Below are 21528 nucleotides of genomic sequence, written 5' to 3'. Positions count from 1 at the left end.
TGATAAAGGTGACATGAAAACAGGAGAAAAAGATATCCTTGAAGTATGGAGTAATTACTTTGAAAAACTGCTAAATGAAACAAGCAGTGATGACAGCACAGTGGTTAAAAACACTGACCAGACATGCAGTCAGGAATACATATCCATACTCGAAGTAGAAAAAGCCATCAAAGGCTTGAAATGTGGAAAGGCAGCAGGAGTAGATGATATTCGACCAGAAATGCTGAAGTATGGTGGTATAAAAGTCTTTCAGTGGCTGCACTGCGTAGTTCAGAAAGCCTGGACAGAGGGACGAATTCTCGATGATTGGAGTAGAGCTCTCATAGTACCCATACATAAAAAGGGAAATAAAACTGAATGTGAGAATTACAGAGGTATTTCCCTACTGAGTGTTCCTGGCAAGATCTATGCAAGTATACTTGAGAAACGGTTGAGAAGAATTGTAGAAGAAAAGCTTGGTGAAGAACAAGCTGAATTCAGGCCAAATAGAGGCTGTCAGGATCAGATCATCACTTTATGACAAATAGTCGAGAAAGCATGGGAATATAACAAAGATCTGTATTTAAGTTTTGTCGATTTGGAAAAGGCATATGACAAGGTGCCAAGAGAGAAGCTATTCAATACGCTGCAGTTATATGGTGTCGATGGGGCATTATATCAAGCAATACTTAGTCTTTATTTGAGTTGTAAGTCAGCAGTTAGAATTGAAGGAAGTACAGGAAGATGGTTTAATGTTAAATCTGGTGTGAGACAAGGATGTACATTATCCCCTCTATTATTCATTATCTATATGGATCACATTATGAAGGAAAGTGGTATTAAACCTGATATCAAAATTGGAGATGTTAATGTCAGCTCTTTGCTTTATGCGGATGATGTTATACTTCTAAATAAATCCGCTACAAGTCTGCAAGATTCTCTGACTAAATTGAGTAGCTGTTGTGATAGGTATGGTATGAAGGTCAGCAATAAAAAGACAAAGACAATGAAAATAGGCAGAATCATTGAAAATGTCAACTGTGTTGTGAATGGAGAACCTGTGGAACAAGTAAAACATTTCAGCTATTTAGGCACGATTTTTACTGAAGATGGTAAATTAAATATAGAAATAGACAACAGAATCAGCAAAGCTGATATGGTGGGAAGTCAATTGAATAAATTCATATGGAATAAGAGAGAAATTAGTCGGAACACTAAATTAGCTGTATATAAGACAGTGTTCAAACCAGTTTTAACTTATGGATCTGAGAGCTGGGTCAGAAGTAAAACACTTGACCAAAGACTAGAGACCGCAGATATGAGAGTCCTGAGAAAGATTAGAGGTGTGAACAGATGGCATCAATGGCAATATCATATTAAACATGAGGATATTAGGAAAGAACTTGACATTGTCGGCATCCAGGAATGCGTTAGCAGAGCTAATCTCAGGTAGTATGGTCACTTAAATAGAATGGGAGAGGAAAGATTAGCAAAACAAGTGTTCTCTGCCAGGTTGGCAGGAAAATGACCCAGGGGAAGACCAAGATATAGGTGGATTGATACGGTACAAAGTGCATTAGACGATAGAAATATAAGATCTGATAATGTTGGAGTCTTTACAAGTAACAGACTGATTTGGAGGAAAATTGTAGATAGGAAATTAGTAATGATGTAATTTTTTCATGTAGTACTTTCATATCCTGTACACCCCCTTGAGGGTACATGGCAGGAATTTGATGATGATGGTGATGATGGATGGCAGTTTGACCTATTTAACCAGTGTGCCCAGACCCAGTCAAATGCCCTGGAAACGTCAAGAGAAACATTTTAAAATCAGACTGAGGTGTGGTGCTTATTTCAGCATAATGTATATATGAATATGAACCTACCTATTGTAATAAATTCCTGTAAATTCCAAGACAAACCTTATAGTGTTCATTACATCAGACTATTCCTTTGGTTCTTACATTCCAGTGATAATTGGATGTGCACAAATTGCTATAGTAAATTAGGCTGTTAAAAATAGTTAGAATTATAAATTATGTATACATTCTTCAGTGGCATGATGAAATTGTTTTTATATCTTTCATGTTTAGGCACGAGACTTAGGCCAAAATACTAATCGTTGGCTTCTAGTAAACATTCAGAATTCCCAAGAATTTCCATGTCAGGTTTTGAATAGAGATGTTTGGAGTAATCCTGGTGTGAAAGATATTGTGTCAGAGCACTTTGTCTTTTGGCAGGTAAGATTTTCTGAATTCAAATTTGTTTGCATTCTAAGAAGATCGATTTATGAGAGATGAAATATACCATGGTTTTATAAGAAGCATATCACATTAACGTGTTGTTAACATATTCAGCAGATACTGTACTTGCCCTGTCTCAATTTTCCTTCATAATTTTTCCTTTATGTCCATAGATGCATACATTGTAGCCACCTTTCACAATGTGACAATCAGTGAAAAAGTAGATCACTAGGTCACCAGAACAAGGTGAAAAAATGAATATACTTGTGCATCTGAAGTCAGCAGGTACCCTGTGAAAATACAGGGAAAAATGTATGAAGAGAAGTTTTTATTCACCATTGAAAAAACTGAATTACATCATAGTTTAACTAAGGAGGACATTATAACAGGGATAGAAATTGAGGGATGCAGTAATTCCCCCCTCCTTTTCTGCAGGAGGTACATTCCAAGACATTGTGCTGATACCTGAAACCGCGGATAGTAGTGAACCCTATATATACTATGTATTTTCCTATATGTACATACATACCTATGATAAAGTTTAATTTATAAATTAGGCACAGTAAGAGATTAACAACGATAACTAATAATAAAATAGAACAATTATAACAACATACTATAATAAAAGCTACCTAAATGTGAATGGAATCTTAGCATCCTCAACATATGTTTTATTACTATTATTTATTTATTATTTTATGAAGTTGAACTTTCACAATTTTTCACTTAAAAGCAAGTACTTTACGGCTTCTCTCTCTGGCATATCCGAATTGCCAGCTGTGATTCTGGCAATTCGGATTGTCAATAATGTCCACAAAGCACAAGGGTTACTTGAACACAAGCATTACAATACTGCGACAGTTGATCTGATAACTGAGAACTACTCAGAATGGCATGCAATTTAAAACTTATGAGTTGTCTGTTACTAAAAGAAAGAGCCATACGGCTTCATTTTGGCGGTCTAAAATTACATAGGCAAAGTGGATATTAGATCCAACATTATTTCAAAGCCAAATGTTTGTAGAAACTATGCAAGTTTAACAAGTTGACCTGAGAACTTATGAGAAAACAATCTCAGCATCTCTGAGTTGTCTTAGCTACTTAAGTCAAGTAGTGCAAGCTAAGGCAACTCAGAGAATACAATGCCGAGGATTGTATTCTCATAAGCTCTCAGGTCAACTTACAAAACTTGCATAGTTTCTACAAATATCAGGCTTTGAAATAATGTTGGATCTAATATCCACTTTGCCTATGTAATTATGAATTGTTTATTTCTAGAATTTTCCATTTAAAAATGTTAAAAGATTTTTGGACCAAGGTTGACCGCAGATAACTGAAACCATGGATAAGGGGGGGGGGGACTACGTTATAGTATATTTCAGCAGGATAGGAAAGTAAACGTGGTGGAGTGTACTTGTGATAAGAGATGAATTATGCCCTCTAAGGTTGGAGAATCTCAGTGGAAACAGCACTATTGGCTTTGAGAGTATGTGGTGTGAGATAGACATAAAACAAGATATTTAGTGGGATGTTGTTACAGACTGTGGAATATAGATGGTGATGAGTAGGAAAGGCAAATTAGTATGCAGGTGCAAAGCAAATGATCTTAATGGGGATTTCAACTATAGCAATATAACTTGGGCAGGGGAGGCAGCATAACACTACTCAGGGTATAAATTTTTTGGATTTCTTGAAAGACAACTGTCTTAAGCAGCATGTGATGAAGGGAACACAAGGATCAAGAGTTTTGGATTTGGTCATAACATCAGTGGATCTGATTGTGACAAGATATCATACTTGTCCCCAAGATAATGAGAGTGACAATGTAGTGACTAGAAGGATAAATAGGCATGTAGCAGTATCAATGCAGAAGGAATTCTAAGGCAGGCAACTATCATAGACTTAGAAACCAACTTTTAGCAGTACAGTGGATGAAAGAATTTGAAGGAAGAGAGGTCAGTACAGTTCTCCATGGAGTCAAGAAAATAAATTTTAGAATCACTATTATTATTTTGTGGTATATGAATATTACTGCCTGGTAGGAGACCATTACTAACTCAGCATATTAGAGGCTTCAAACAGCATGAAAATATTTGATATTTGGTATCTAGGGCTGTGTTCCCCGTATTGTTTAACACTTAGTCCCCCTGTTGTGTCGACTTTCTACTGTTATAACTATTCTTTTGTCTTTGTCAGATCTCTGTTATACTCTCAATCGGGTATCACGTGGTACCTCTGAGGGACAGTGGAATTTCCTCGAGATCGAGGCAACACCAGAGTATCAGAGTGTCTGAGATTTACCTCTCGTAAAACGCCAAGAAAATTTATATTTCGCTGCGCCACTTAGCGCTATTAGATTAGTAATATTAACAATCAGGAGGTAAGCTCAGGACAGTACTTAAATTATACCTAGCAACTCTGCAGACGTGGCCAAACTTTACTTTTCTCTAGTCTTCCGCATAGGTTCATAATATTTTATAAGAGGTACATCGGATTCCAGAAATCACAGAAAGTCTTTGTTAGAAACAAAAGCAAGGTTTATTATATATCAAAGGTAGGTACACTCAATATTATTAGCTTAATTCCCATCTTAAGGGAGTTCCTGACAGCCAGGACAGAGTTAAAATATTACAATACTACAAATATATTTATAACAGATTATGTAGTAGCTTTCTAAAGTAAGAATCATATTTATACTCTTAAATACTTTAGTCATGTATGATTATCACAATCTTTCTAAATCTCAGTAGTTCTGTCAGACCACACAAGGTAACATTCATATCTTTTACAATCTCTTTATAAATTAGCAATTCCTTACTCTAAACATTTTTGTAGCCTCTTACAACATATTAACGAACTTTATCACAGCGATAGGCAGTATGATTAAATGCAACCCTCTCTAAACAATAGGAACACAATCTTATTCTATATCATTAATGTTCCCTTTTCTGCTTTATCTATGAGGCACAAATCTCTCACTCACATCCAGTGAAACACAAATAAAGTCTGCTTATCTGCTTATCTGCGTGAAACACCTTGGTTCTGTATTGCATCAATGGTCTACAGGAATCTGGCCTTCTATGGACTCCCGGGCTTACTTCTTCCGCAGAGATACGACCGCCAAGTCCCGCTACTGCCTTAATCGGAATCCTCCAGTATCGAGGCACTGCCGCCCTTCACCACTGCGGGACGAACACTAGGAGATCCAGGAACAAAAAGCCTTTCTCCAGGGGTGCATGACCCTTATATTCCCCTCTTTTTTTCTCGGCGTTTCATGCATTTTGCGATGTCCAGCTGACACTCACGTGGTCTTACGTCATGCCGTCCAGCCTTCTCCATTATCGTACGTGCGCTGACGTCATGCTGCTTGCTTGGGGCGAGCCGCACCCTCGCGTCACTGCTCCGTGACCTTTGGACTTCACTCCCCCCATCTGTTGAATTTGTGCTAACATTCTATATCTTTTTATACATGTTATTTTATAAGACTCTGCTAACGTTTTACGCTTTCTTTATTAATTTAAACTCATTCGTGAATGGCACAAAATACACACTTATTTAACCTCTTTAACAAAACACACTTGATATATATATACATAGCAATTATTTTATACTCAGAGGCAATCACCTGTATTTATCTCCCTTTTTTTGTTTGGAAACGCATGTTAGATTGTGATAAGATAGGAGTTCCTAAAATTCCACTCTATCACAATCCAACACCCCCACAGTACAAATGGAAATTATAGGTTTCCAATTTTTTGTGAATGAGATTCACATCTCTTATCCATTATCATCTGTTATATCATTTTGCAAATAAAAGTGAATTATACTGGGGACTGAGGGATTTCTTTCCCCATGCAGCTTAAAACTAGAAGTAAATATAAGAAACTTAACCAAATGAGCATTAAGTTGGTGGGTTCTTATGACTGTTCACATATACAACATACATCAACTGACTATAGGAAAGAAACCAGGAGGTTTTGAATAACTAAATTTTCAGTTAACCAACCCTTGAGATAATTGAAGGATTACTTTAGTTATGAGTTTAGATTTGAATTATAATCCAGATACATTTCATATTACAAAAAATGAAAAATTACAAATTTTCTACCAGATACTTCTGGGTTTAGTGCAATACGCAATAAAAATGCTGACTTGAATCTGCTTTGAATAAATGTGTTGGACTACATAAATTTTTAGTTCATTCGTTCCTATAGTTGCAATATTAATAAATACTAGGAAAGAGAGTTTTCTATATGTGAAAATACTATTTGTCACTCTGGAAAATGTTCTTTTCACTAATTGTTCTAAAGCAAGCATGTCAAAATCCACGTTTGCCTTAGAACATTCAGTGAAAAGGAAAGGTGTCTGAAGATGGCTAAGGTTAGCTAGGAGATCTTTTGTGAAGAAAGAGGAGCAGAATACATACTTGTGATTACTAGCTGTGTGACCATCAGGTAGTGAAGAAATAGACTGTTGATAAGGTTCTCCATTATGTTTGAGAGAATTGATGAGAACAGAAGTTCAGAAGTCATTATTCCAAGTGTTCCACAATAATTAAATAACAGTGATGATAAGGAGCAACTAATGGCATAATCTTCTACTTAATTGTAGAGATTACTTGTGCAGGAAAAGTATACATAGTGCACAGCAAAGTCATATTAAGATGCCATCTGGCAGATCCTCAAAAAAATAGCTGCATCTAAAGGTATGTTGGTGAAGAGTAAAACACCAAAGTTCATTATGATGCCAGAGCTGTGGTGGTGGTGGAAATTAGTCAGTCATTTTAGAAATGAAACTTGTACTATGTAGAAAGGTGATTTTCTGGTTAGATTGATTGCAGATTCATTAAAAAGACAGTTTATGAGTAGGACAATTGATACCACTGGCTAGAAAAGAATGCCATTTTTGAGAGTCGTATAGTTTAGGGGTTCTGACATGAAAAATCCTTAACTTTTTGATTGTCAGCAGCCAAAGAATTTATTTTGCAGTGTGTTTTTTTTTTTTTGGGGGGGGGGAGCGTTTTTACTTTATTATGCATGCAACCCTAACATTTTCACCATTAATAAGTTACTTTCTCCATTCCAAGTAGTTTAACTCTTACTTTCAAAATAAAAAGAAAATACCTGAAACTGAATTCCAAATCAAATTTACACACAGATTTGTATCCCAGAATATCACATAACCTATCTTCTTAAATTAACTATTAACCATTTAATTCGTTAAGAGCCTCAGTCTTCAAACACCTTTATAACCAAATGAAAAATCTTTGATTTTTACAAAGAATATAAACATATACAACATAGTATAACTTAACACATTCACTGATGCTTTTAAGCCTCATACCAGTATTTGTGTATGTGATACAACTACTATGCGTTGCAAGACATGCATGCTTCTATGCTGCATAACTCAGTCTGGCCTGAGTGATTGAATCGTGTATGTGCAGGCAATGTGGCCAAGTCATTCTGGATGGCCTGGGGACATTCTGTTATAAATGAGTGTCAGCGAACATATAAACTATACAAGCATCAACTTGTTCTTCAAATCACAATCCAAACAGCATAAAAACATCTTATCTACCCAGCTTTGCATCAATTATCATAAACCAATGGCTTTAGTCTCTTGCCTCTTCATTCTTTCTTTGAATTCACACATGAGGAAAATCAACACAAAAACTGCACCTTATATTGCAGCATCCTAAAATCACAGAACATCGAAGCAAGCATATCTTTTTTCATCCATTACACACTTCAGTAATTTAATTCACTTTCTTTACACAGTGTGCTCATTAAATCATGAGGCAACATTTACTATATTAAAACAAAGAATTATATTTGGATTGTCAATTACACATTCAAAATAATCTCCTTCCAACTCCACACAACGTTTACATCTATCATACACCTCTATGAAGGCATGGTGGAACTCCTGAATGGGAACTTCCTTCAGTTTCTAGGTCACTGGATTTCAAGCAGTGCGTGGGCACGTCATCAACAGAAACCAATTGTTGTTGTGATTTCCTAACATGTTGCATGTGGGTGTACAGACGTTGCGTTATTCCTAAATAATACTGACATTCACTGTGGTGCCCTTAGGAACAAATTCGAGGTGGATAATTCCAGCAGTGTCAAAAACAAACTGTCCTCAGTGTGGTTCATCCTCCAGGGACTCCATTCCCTCTTTAAATGTTGAAAACCAGCGGAACACCTGTTCATGGCTCACGGTCATCGCTGTAAACTTTTTTAGGTCTTGGTACACTTCTGATGATGTAACTTCTGACATGCTTCGCTCATACGCTCTTACTTCAATGGTTGCCATATGAAAACTGCTGTGTCGCCTGACTTGAAAGTTGCGCCTGTGATTACAACACACTCTAGCAGTCAAAACTATAAACATGTTTGTTACTTTTATTCAAATCGCTGTCCTGTAAAAAAAAATAAAATCAATCTCATTACTTAATGGGTACACTATGTATGAAAGTTACAGCTAACTCCACTAATATACTACTAAAACCATATCTGCAGTTTTTGTCACTCTAGAACAAATTTATTTTCTACATGAAATCCTCAGAACACTTCATTGAAGAAATAAGTAAAACCATATCAACAGTTTCAAGTTATTCTTCAGATTGGAAAAACCTATGTAAGACAAACTTTACTGGACCCATTTCTGTACCAAGTAGAAGCAATAAAGTTTCTTTCAGTTTTTCATAGAATAAATCCTATGTGGATTGATGACAACAGTAAACTTCCCATTTCTCTCAGTCTTTTATATCTAACTTCTGAAAGAATTGAGGTAGTTTCTTTGTCTTCATATATTGAAGACAGAGAAACTATCAATTCTTTCTACTCTGTTCTTTACTTTTCCTTCTGAACAATTACCAATGTTCACTAATGTTCTATTTACTTCTGCACATGCTCGGAATACAGCAGAACTTCTGTTGTATTGTCGTTTGTACTACCATTACTGGTTTCATTACTTGAAATGTCAGTAATTTAATTATAATTTTATTATTAAACAATAAGCAATTAGAATTTTTTATATTTTTCATTTCACAAGATTTAAATACAGAGGTGATTTCACTTAATCACGTTTAAAAACATGAATACAGCAGTCACTTCTCTCATAAATTGACAACAGTTTTTTTTTTTGATGCTTCTCTACATACAAACAGTGCAAGCATAAGTTTGACAACTTATACAAAAATTATAAATAAGTTATAATATCTGATTTAAATCAATTTACTTTATATTTCAGTAGCCAAAAATAAAAATGACTTCTTGAAACATCTTGCTTGTGACACAAACAAATAAATATTTAAGTAACAACTTTACGAAATATCATCTTATTCACTTCTTAACTTGAAATTCAATTCATTTTTTATTTTTAAATTTGTGGAATATCTGAATTTTAATATAGATATCCTACAGTTATCTAGCAATTGATTTTATTTACTTGAGATTTGGTGGAGTCTTGGGATAAGTTTATAGGTAGAACAATATCAAAGAAGGGCGCTGATTTTATGATTATATTCTGATGAATCCATGATCACTGAAATTTCTCTTGTGTTTTTTTGAGATAGTAATATTATGTCTTGCTTTTTAGTTAGTATAGAGGTTTTATTCCATAGATGGTAATTTTGTAGTATGTAAAATTAGGATGTAAATAATTTCCTTGAAATGCAAGAAAAATCTTAAGTTCTTTTTTTCCTTGTGGCAACTTATTTATTATCCGTGAGCCCAAAATGTTAAAAAATTCTCATCTGTCTTGTGAAAGATCAGGAGGCGCATTGAGTATTGAATGTTTGGAATGGCTGGAGAATATTTACCAAGATTAGCTATGCGGGCTTATTGAGGAAAACATGTAGCCAAGAGATTGGCTTTTCTCCTGGGTAATGCTGCAATAGAACCATATGGGTGTAACACAGGAAGGAGCAATGTCTGACAAATATTGCGGCTAATTGCTTTTGTAAGAAACCAGAATGTGTGACTGCCATTTGGACAGGATGTAAGCTTCTTCCTTTTAGCACTTTCAAAACCAGTTTTTGATGTGTTTGTTTTCTTTAGGCTTTGGTAAGCACTAAATGAATATGGAGATTAGGATGTAAATAATTTCCTTGAAATGCAAGAAAAATCTTAAGTTCTTTTTTTCCTTGTGGCAACTTATTTATTATCCGTGAACCCAAAATGTTTACTTGAATAAAAATTCATATTTACTTGAATATAACTCGCCCTCACGTATATCTTGCGCCCCTGATTTTACTTTATGAAAAAACAAATTTAAACGTTTTTCATGTAGTTCACACACAAAAAAAGTTTAAAACTTTAAGACATAGATAATGAATGTTATTATGACAGTTTCAGATATTTTGGAATTTGAATGAAGAGAATCAGCATTTAAACTCAACAATCATTGGCTTGCCTTTGTCGTTGAGTCGTGTGATCTTTTGTTAATACCACACCAATCATATGCATAGTGATGGAGGCAACCAGTGGGAGTGAGAGCATTGACTTCTACTCGATCTTGGATTGCATGGGGGGATTAAGATTATGAGACCATTATACGAAACCTGTTGTGCAACTAGATTTTGCGAGCTTGGGACATGATTTTGCCAGAAATAATTAATTTCATTACAGAAGTATTGTCAAAAAATATTAAAATATATCACATGACGAAGGAGAGTGGTTGATCACGTAAATAATGTTGATAATTAAAATTTAAATGCATTCATTTTATAAATAATGTGAGCAATTATAAATTATAATGAATAGTGAGGATTTAATTATGAACATCAGTTTCGTTTTTTCCTTAAAAACTTTAGTTTCCGAAAATCTCTGCATATATCTCGCACCACGATTTTTTAACTTTAATTTTGGGGAAAAAAGTGTGAGTTATATTCCCCCCATCCCCCTTTTGAAGACTCGACAGGTTACCCTGAGTGTCGAGTCATCAAAACTCAAGGAGAACCAGTCTCTCAGTCTGGAACATGGGGGTTGGGTGCCGTAGGTGCCAGTGGGTGGAGTCCCCTAGTCCAGATATAATCTTTGTAATTCTTCTTTGCACCCTTTCGACAACTTCTTTCCCCTTGGAACTCAGGAGACCAAATCTGTGCACAATAATCCAGGTGTGGTCTTATCAAAGCCTTATAAAGAGGAAAAATGACTTCCTTATCCTTACATGTCAAGGTTCACTTCAACATCACAATTATCCTCTGAGTTGTATTTGCAACTTTTGCTATGTGACCTTTGAATTTTTAATTCTTATCCACCAATACTCCAAGATCATTGCCTCTTCAGTTTCTTGTAGCATAACCGCACTAATATAATATGCTGCTGGAACTCTAACTCATGCCAAAGTGCATAGCTTCACACTTACTAACATTAAACTGAGGGCCATTTTTGTTTCCCCAAATTTCCAGTTTATTCAAATCATTTTGTAATTGCTGAATATCAGTAGAATCCCTGATTGCCCTGCCTATCTTTGCATCATCAGCAAACAATTGCACATTTGATGTTAGATCCTTCCTGATATCATTAATGTATAGATTGAACAATAATGGCCCATTATGCCCTCAGATACTGCTTCATTTAATGAGGCAGTATCTGAATGAGGTATCTGAATTCTGATTTCATGCATTGCTGACATTTTTCCCATTCATAACTGATAGTATTCTCTTAAGTTGATCATAATTTCCAGCTTTGTAATTCAGCATCTAACCTGTTTTGATCGGAGCATCAATACAATTAGATACTTCCCAAGAAAGTATAGCGTGATCACTATTCTTGACAGAGACCCCTTCTGACACTATGATCAAATCTAACACTATTAGACCTTGAGTTCCTTCTTTCAGATGCTGCTTGAGAAAGTTATCTTTTAACAATTCAATAAATTCCTCTTCTTTTTTATCACGAGATTTCTCTTCTACCCAATCAATGTTTGGAAAATTTAAGTCATCCATAATGATCATTCCTTTGGTACCCATAAGGCTAAATTCATGATGCATTTCTTTGTCCCCTGCAGCTTAGCCACCAGGTCTGTAGCAACATCCCCCCCCCCCCCCCAACCATATATTTCATTCTGTTAACCTGCACTTCACACCAGATAGACTCAAACTTACCGCTACATGGAACATTGTTACCATCATTGTTTTCTTGTGTTTCCACCCTAACTAGACTTAAGTCATCTGATATCATTAGTGGCACTCCTCTTCCTCTCCCATCTCTTCTGTCATTCCTAAAAATAGTATATCCGTTACACTCGATCCCACTTACCATATCTGATTCTGATAGCCAGGTTTCACTAATGCCAACAATCTTAGGCTACATCGTATTCAATAAAGCAACAAACTCAACCCCCTTTGTTTCTAATGTCCCTGGCATGTGTGTATAGACATAATAAATTACCACCTAGCCAATTCTTATAATTAGATATGCAATCTATTTGGTCTTGTTCTAGAATTTTCTCTTTTTCCTCTCCAGACATACTTAAAAAGTCTGAACCCAAAGCATATTTTTCCACCCCTATGCCACATAACCATATTCGAAGACATTCATATCTTTATCATGTTTGCATTCCATAGCTGAACTTTCACACACATTTTTCCCATTCTCCACTTGATGATCTAGTTCCCTGACTCTCTGTTAGGTCTCATACCAAGAAGTAATTTTTCCAGTCTTCTGATGCTAAATGAATAAAAGTGCAGGCCATCCCTCTTGTACAAGTTTTTTCTGCCATGAAACACATATACCCCACACTTCTAAAAACTCGCACCCATATCTTCTATGCAGTCTGCACGTGAAATCATTTGCTATCATCGCTCTCCTTCCTAACTCAGTACTGTCGTATCTGGGTAGTAATCCTACAATTTTTACTCTCTCACATTCTTTCTCGCTTCTTCCAACAGACCTTTCATATCTTCTCTCAAACTATATTTGTCACTACTTAAATTAAATCACCATACCATATCATCTCTTTTTTCATAGATTTTAGCTGACTTACCTTGTTGTTATTAATATTTTGATTACCAAATATAGAGTAGTTTCTGCCTGTTCTGATCCTTTTTCTTTCCTCTCTAAATTTAGTCAAACGTTTTTCCAATTCCCTGGTCACTTTTCTAATAATTTCTTTTAATTGAGATATTTCTAATGTCTACTTATCCTCAGATAAATTATCATCATCACTGCAGCAGAGCTTTTGTTCATCAGGACAAATGCTCTCCTCAGTAGCAACAACTTCAGCTTTAGACACTGCCATGTTATGACGAGTTTCCGCGCCATTTTTAAGAGTACTAAAAACTAATAATATTTCTACAATTATGTTATAAAATACTGTAGTACAATAATTACACTAAAAAACTACAATAATATGCTAAAAATACACAATTAAATCTAAGAAAACACTTAATAAATCAACAAAAATCACAAATCTTTCAGGAGCTCTCTAAGCATGTCTTTTTTCCTGACAGCATCGATTACATAACCGTTACATCACCTTTATTATATCTGATTATTTTTACAGTACTCTCTCCCCATAATTTCTAAGCTTTTTTCAATTGCCTACAGAACATTGTTTATTTTCATAAGGTTTGTATTTTGTATTCTTCCCATGACTCTTCTTCGGCTTCTTTTGCACAAAACTTAGCTAGCTTTAATGGTTAATGGAACATCATGGACTGTAGTATCTGAGAAATGCTTATGGGTTGCCCCTGTTATAGAAGGATTAACATCTAAAGTGGAGTATGGACAATCGAGATGGACAGTAGTCATTAAGACTTCTGTTTTTGTTAGTCCTGCCTAAATATCTGTTGGTTTATCGACTGGTAAGTACTAATATATAGTATTAGCTCTGGTTGAATCCAGCACTACCCTAGACCAGACATGGAATTTTCTGAGCAATTTCAGACCTGCGTAAGCAGGATTATGGTCACAGCAGAGCAATGAAATTCTTCTTTTACTGTGCTTTAGTTCTTAGAAATAAGAAATAACAAATCTAGTTTAGGTATGTATAAGTGGTGGCACATATCATATATATTTGGGATAGATCATTTTGTTTACATTTTACTATTGTGATACTGCATTTCATGGTTGATTCTAGAAAGATGATTACTGAGCAAAGATATTCAGTATTTGGATGAGTCTTAAGAATTTATCTCATTTGTCTGTCTCTCAATCCTCAAGTGTTGTTTCCACTGAACATATCTTTATACTCTTTATATCTTGCAACTTGAATTTATATGTATTGCAGGTTTATGCAATTATGAACTTAATCTGAGATGGGGAGTGGTGAGAATCCATTGCAAAACTGCACTGAATAATGTTTTACAGCTTGAATAACACATTCATTATAAAATAATGTTTCATGATGCAGGAAATCCTGCTATTATGTGCTTGTGCTATTAATTATTTTAATTACCAGTATTAAAAGTGAAAATTAATTATTACATCATCATAATCTCTATTTTATGTAATGATAGTTATGCATGTGAAAAAAAGGGAGTTCAGTCTAAATTAAAACAAAAAGAAGTTGAGAGTTTCTTAGTCAAGATGCTCTGAGAACAGTGGAATTTAATTTGGGGGAATCTTTCCTTTCTATCCCAGTATTAAAAAAAAAATCTTACCCAGATTTGGCTTTTCTTGTTTAAAAGTACTGTACCAGTTTTTTCATCCTTTTTTGAACAAATATTTAGTAACATTTATTTACGACAAATTTCTTATCAATAAATTAATCCCTATAAAAGCACACAATCTCCACTTTATTAGGAGACCATGCACTTTTATAATGATTTATAGGTTTGAAATCCTGCTATGAATTTCTTGGTGTTGCAAGAATCCAGTCTCCAATCCATGCATAATTGGAAGCCTGAAGATATGAAAAAGTACCATATTTGGTCTCTAGAGGTTTTGTTTGATTTCTAGATTATCAAATTTTTAAATATTATTGCCATTTTTATTCTGCTCAAAACAAAACTAAATCACTTCCCTTTTTAAATCTCTAATATAATTCTGTGTCCTGATTCAGCATAAAGATATTACTGTCCATAATAAACTTTCTTGATATAAAGAGAAAAGCAAAGCTTTATTTTTATGGATCATCCTTAGATCAGAATTTATCTTTTGACAGCAACTGTTTTAAATTAAAAAATTAATGAAATGATCATATATAGGTATTGCTTACCTTTGCTGTATTTTTGGCAATTATGATCTTTGAAACTTGAAGTAGAGATTGTAGATTAACACTGATGAATGAATGATATTAATAAGTACAACAGTAAGATGAAACTCCATTTGTATCTTAAAATTTAAACTTTGAGATGCAAATAAAAGATCTAAAGCATAAAAATGATAGCATACTCATTAAAAGATGGAACATTATTATTTTGGCATCTCCTTGGAATCCAGACTCATCAATCATCATACACACGAATCCCATCATACCTATCCTCGAATCCATTCACCGTCAGTGTACTCACAACCAATTCTGGTAATCCATTTCACTCACTTGCCACTCCACACAAATATTCTGGTCAGCACACACTCCCTGCTAATCACACTCGTACACAACTTCCACAGGTGGTCTCTAGTTCTCAGACTATTTGTCATATATTAAAAAATTTCACTTGCATCAGTTTTATAACACCCCTTTAATATCTTAAAAGTTTCTATCATGTCCCCTCTTTTCTGCCTATCAACTAAACTTTGTAACCAACAAATCTTCAACCTATTCTCGTAAGGATAGGTTGAAGTTCTCATTTGATGAAATAATCAAATGAGGAACAGGTGATCAAATGAAATCTATGATGTGGCAAAATCGTAGCCTTATAGAGAGGGATAATAACTTTCTTATCTTGTTAGCATGCTTTTTTAACATCCAGGTAATTCACTGAACTATTTTACTAACTTTTGCAATATGCCCTCTGAACTTCACTGCTCTGTCCACCATTATCCTAAAGTCCCTAGCCTCATCAGTTTCTTGCAAACCAGTACCACTAACATGATACACTGCATGCAATCTTTTCAACCCAAAGTTCATAACATTTGCATCATTAAATTGACAATCATTATCCTTTGCCCATGATGCCAGTTTATTAAAATCATTCTGCAGGATATCTGCATCATCTTTAGCAACTATTGCTCTCCCCCAGCTTTGCATCATCAGCAAACAATTGAATATCCCCTCTTAAATCTTTTCCTATGTCATTGATATTCAAATTGAAGAGTAATGGACCTAGTACCGAACCCTGAGGTACTCCACTAGTCACCATCATTCTCCTAGACTCCATCCCACCATATACTACTCGCTGGTGTCTGTCCATCAGTCCTATCCATGCTGCTAGCCTGACATCCATTCCCATCCTCTCCAGTATTTTGTAATAGTTTAACATGTAGTAATATTCTGTCAAAATGCCTTCACAAAGTCTAGCAGTATTATCTTTATCCAATTCTGCTGTCACATTATTATAAAATGTGATTATTTTAAAAAAAATTCATGTGGGGGTTTCCCTATCGAGCCCTCGTAATGAGGGATTAAGTATGTATTTTAATAGATCCGTGTGTATTTATGGGCCAGTTTGCCTATTCTGAGGGACAAAAAACCTGAGTTTCCAGGTGAAAAAACCCTCTACCTCTGTATGAGACCAGATTACTCACCTTTAGTGCTTCATCTATACTGACTGAGCTATAGAGGTTACTAAGACAGGACCTACCCTTTACAAAACCATGCTGTCCACTACAGAGTATCACATCCCCTATCTACCCATTATGGTGCAGAACTTCGCTAAAGATAATCCTGCCCAAGCGCAATAGAGTAATCTTTCCTTTCCTTCATGCTTACACGGTGATTAGAATACATTATGTAAATTATGGAAACAACTACCGTGTTAGAGTAAAACTTTAGTTTGATGTAAATCAAAATAAAACACTCGATGTTTCAACCTTCACATTAAAGTCATCATCTGGAGTATTCACATAAAAGAGAAAGAAACAAGCTGCACTACAATCTACATGGCATGCTAAAGTTACTGACCAACCATTACAAGTATTGGCCTGACCTCTGGTGAGAAAAAAAAACCTTACTACATCAAAGCTAGAGTCCTGTTATTATTATCTATTAGATTAGAAAATTAAATTAAACTGGAAAGCAACATGTTTACAAAAAGGAAAAAAATTATAAATAATAAATAAAACTAAAACTATTGCTTATATAGGTATACATATAAATTACAGTCAATTGGTATGGATAGTGGCCAATAAAAACTGAAAAATTGCTTAAAAAAATCCTAAAGTCAGGGTTTGTTGCAAACTAAGTGAGCTGAATGTGTGCCATCCAGATTCTTGGGATTTTTATGCCACCATTATTGTTAAAATTGGAGCGATTACTCAAAATTTCACAAGCTTCTTTAAATTTCCGTTCGTATCATGTTTTTGTATGATATAATAAGCGAGTACTTTTCCAATCAATTTGGTGTAGGGTGTTAAGAGCGTGGTCTGGGAGACCTGCTTCACCAAAATTGTTAAAGTTAATGTGTCGTTTGTGCTAGTTTTTACGGATAGGGATAGTACGTCCAGTTTCTCCAATATAAGATAAGTTTCAGGTGCAATAGATGCAATAAACTCCAGGATGTGCCAATAGGGGTAGAGGATCCTTAGAGGAGTTAAATATGTTTTTTAATTTTAAAAGTGGTTTAAAAGTGGCATTACGATTGTAATGGTGTAGGATTCTATTAATTTTTCTGATAACCCTTTAATATATGGGATAGCTATGGTCTTACTGTATGTCTATCTATGTTTTAAGAAGAGCTTTATTAATAGTATTTGTTTATAGCCATTATTTATAAAAGTATTGCTAATAATTTTTAATTCTTGCTTAAGAGCTTGTTCATTAGAGCAAATTGTTATAGCTCTGTTTTTGAGGATGTTAATAACTTCAGTTTTTTGTGATGGGTGGTGATATGAGTTAGCATATATATTGGCCGGTATGTGTAGACTTGCAGTAAACAGTTGAAGGATAGACAGCCTGAGGGAAGTATGACTAGTGTATCCAGGAAAGGGAGCGAGTTATGATTTTCAATTTCAACAGTAAATTGTATGTGCTCATGTTGTTTGTTGAGGTGGCTAAGGAATGTGCTTAAATTGTGTTAGAGATACCAAGCAATTTTAAACCTGGTTTTACTCCATTTTTTCCAAGTAAGCAAACAGACAAAATGTCAAGTTTGTGCCTGCAATTTATGCAAGACTAGCTGATCAAACAGATAGTGCAAGACCAAGGCAACTCGTGGTAGAGGTGGAGCAAGCTCTGATCACTAATCTTAATATTTACCCTTAATGCCAAAACACATCTCCAAGAAGGGGATGTATGATGTTTTGTATTAAAGGCAAGGGGCCACTACCCAGACCGGTTTCAACCTTTATTGAGGTCTCATCAGTGGGAGCCAGGCTAGAAATACCAAGATTTAGTAATACAGAGCTTGTAAGTATTTTACCAAAACGAGTTACCATAAGGTGCTATAACCTTATTAAATAAAAATCTCAGGAGGAGATATAGATGTAGAAAGTATTTTTAACTTGGGTATAGTTATGTTAGAGATACCAAGCAATTTTAAACCTGGTTTTACTCCATTTTTTCCAAGTAAGCAAACAGACAAAATGTCAAGTTTACGCCTGCAATTTATGCAAGACTAGCTGATCCCACAGATATTGCAAGACCAAGGCAACTCGTGGTAGAGGTGGAGCAAGCTCTGATCACTAATCTTAATATTTACCCTTAATGCCAAAACTCATCTCCAAGAAGGGGATGTATGATGTTTTGTATTAAAGGCAAGGGGCCACTACCCAGACCGGTTTCGACCTTTATTGAGGTCGAATGGGAGTTCATGTCTCTCATCATAGGCCTTTGGAGAATAAAGCATGCTGAGGGTCAGCAAACAGTAAGAGAGGAGAATAATGAAAGATAGAGTAGGATAGTAGGAGGTAAAAGAGGCCTCAGTCGACCTGTTTAGCCTTATATGGCTAATTGGTCTGTGACACGTTCTCAATTTATCTGTTCAAAAAAAAAGAAAATTTAACCATAAAAATTTTAACTAAAGTTCACTTATAAATTTATCCTTAATAATTTTGTCAGTTATCTATGAAGGAGATCCATTGACCTGTTTTGAAAACAGTATTTTCAGTTAGAACATTTTTTTTTTTTTTTTTTTTTTTAAATTACATAAAAATTAAAGGACTTAAGGTCCGGTCAGTTGAACGGAAAGGGAACAAAATAAGGAACTTACAGACCTGGTACCACTGGGACTTAGAATGGGTTAGAAGACTGGCCCGGGAGATGCCGCTCACAAGGAGCAGCACCGCCTTGCAGCAAGCCTTCGCAGCCCGGGTTCTCAGATCTACCCCCCTTATTTGGAGTAAAGGAAACCGTGCCAGCAAAAGCTTTGTGGCGAGGAAGAACAGAGTGGTTGTTACTTTTCCTAGGGAGAGTTAGGTGGAGTTTTGGAGATACTAAAGAAATATACAGGGCTTGATGTGTCCCTGTATAAGAAAGCATATTTTCGGTGGTTTGCAGTATTTTTTCACAAATTTAAAGTCGCCTAGTAGATGTCTCTCTTGCACAAGAAATTTAGGAAGATAAAAAAAGAAACCTTTCCTTATTCCTGCGTACATTAAATTTGCGTCCCGTACCTGGGATTTTTTCCGTACCTTCCAGATGTGATACTTTAAGACGTTAATTAAAAAAATGGCGAATTTTTGGGTCTTGTTGACTGGTGGCAGGAATTGCAGGTGTATGACCTCTTCTAGTGATAGCATCGGGATTCCTAGTGCTGTGCTCAGTCTTTGCCAGATGCGTTGGGCTGGTGGGCAAAAATAAAAGAAATGCTCCACCGTTTCCACGCCCTGGCAGACATCACAAAAGGGATCGCACGGACTGGGTACGTACCTAGATTTAACCTGTTTCACCGGGAGCCGCCCATAAGCTATTCGCCAGGCCAGATCCCGATGAAAAGGCTGTACCCAGCTATTCTTGATGTTTTTAAAGAGAATTTCATTGTTTGTCCCGAGGTTTGGTGCATCACGCCTGGAGAGTTGGAAGAAATCCCAGTATACTGCTTTGGGTTTGTGTGTGAGGATTTCTGTTCCTTTGTCTCTAAGTACTGTGAGTGATTTTACTAGTGTGCGGTACCACTTGGGCACAACCCTTGCACGGGGTCCAGCATAGTCCGTGGTTCCAAAGAGGGGGAGGAAAAGTCCTATAAAATATCTAATTAGGAGGCCTGAAATATGGTTTGAGTTTAAGGCCTTCCGTATGGTTTTGAATGTATTTGCATAAAGCAAGCTTTTGAGATCAGGCAGAGCGTACCCCCCTTCTTCATGTTTTAGTTGCAGGTATTGTTTTTTAACCTCATGTTTTTTTTCATTCCAGAAGAAATCTATGAGTTTTTTGGATAATTGGTTTTCTTGTAGCAGTGTGATGCCTGTGATATTGACTGTGTGCATCAGCATTGGGGTAATGATTGTTTTTATCACTGTGACTCTGCCATAAAAGGAGAAAAAGGTCGGTTTGAATAGACTTATCTTTTCCGTACTTATTTCCTGTAATTTTTTAACTGGTAAAGCTAGCGACTCAGAAAAGGGAACTCCTAGTATTGTTAGCGGCTGCGTATGCAACGCTAAACCGTAGGGAAGTCCGGTGTTATGGAAATTTCCAAGATTTTGGTTTTTTGTGCATTAACTCGGAGACCACTGACTATGCTGAAGTTTTGCAATATGTCAAGATAGATGCAGATTGACTCAGAGTCTCTGAGTGTGGCCACTATATCATCTGCATATGCTACTATTTTGCACTGTTTGGAGACTTGGGGCAGTGGAATACCATTAATTGCAGGGGTGTTCTCTATTCTTTTGATGAGGGGTTCTAATGCTAGGGAAAAGAGAAGGGGGCTTAGTGGGCAGCCTTGCCTAACCCCTCTCTTTATACGGATTGGTTCTGTCAGAAACCCATTAATAGACAGTTGTGTCGAGGCCTCCGCGTACATATGTTTAATTGTATGCCGAAGTCTCGGGCCTATGCCTACTTTTTTTAGGGTGTCCTGTAAGTACGTGTAGCTGACGCTGTCGAACGCTTTTTCCAGGTCGGTGGAGAGAAGTGCCAGGGGGTATTTTTTTTCCTTGGCCAGTCTGATTAGGTCTCTTAGCAGGAAGAGATTAAATTCCATAGATCTACCTGGAATTCCATAGACCTGTGAACTTGTTATTATGTTTTCTATTCCGCCCTTAATGCGTGTACAGATAATTTTAGTGAAAAGTTTATAGTCTAG

At 35.8% G+C, this 21528-nt stretch overlaps 1 protein-coding gene across 1 annotated transcript in view; it reads left to right on the top strand.

The window, feature by feature from the left end:
* LOC150094470 (UBX domain-containing protein 7) overlaps nt 1–21528 on the top strand; it is a 520016-nt gene that overhangs the window by 216147 nt on the left and 282341 nt on the right. The window contains exon 6 of the mRNA XM_090411839.1: nt 2076–2222. Within this exon, the coding sequence (XP_090267965.1) occupies nt 2076–2222 (147 nt within the window). The remainder of the gene's footprint in view (nt 1–2075; nt 2223–21528) is intronic.

This window comes from Typopeltis vanoorti, chromosome 22, assembly GCF_054136105.1.
Source record: "Typopeltis vanoorti isolate ZY-2024b chromosome 22, IOZ_Tvanoo_1.0, whole genome shotgun sequence".
Classification (NCBI taxonomy): Eukaryota; Metazoa; Arthropoda; class Arachnida; order Uropygi; family Thelyphonidae; genus Typopeltis; species Typopeltis vanoorti.
This window is presented reverse-complemented; position numbering and strand designations above follow the sequence as displayed.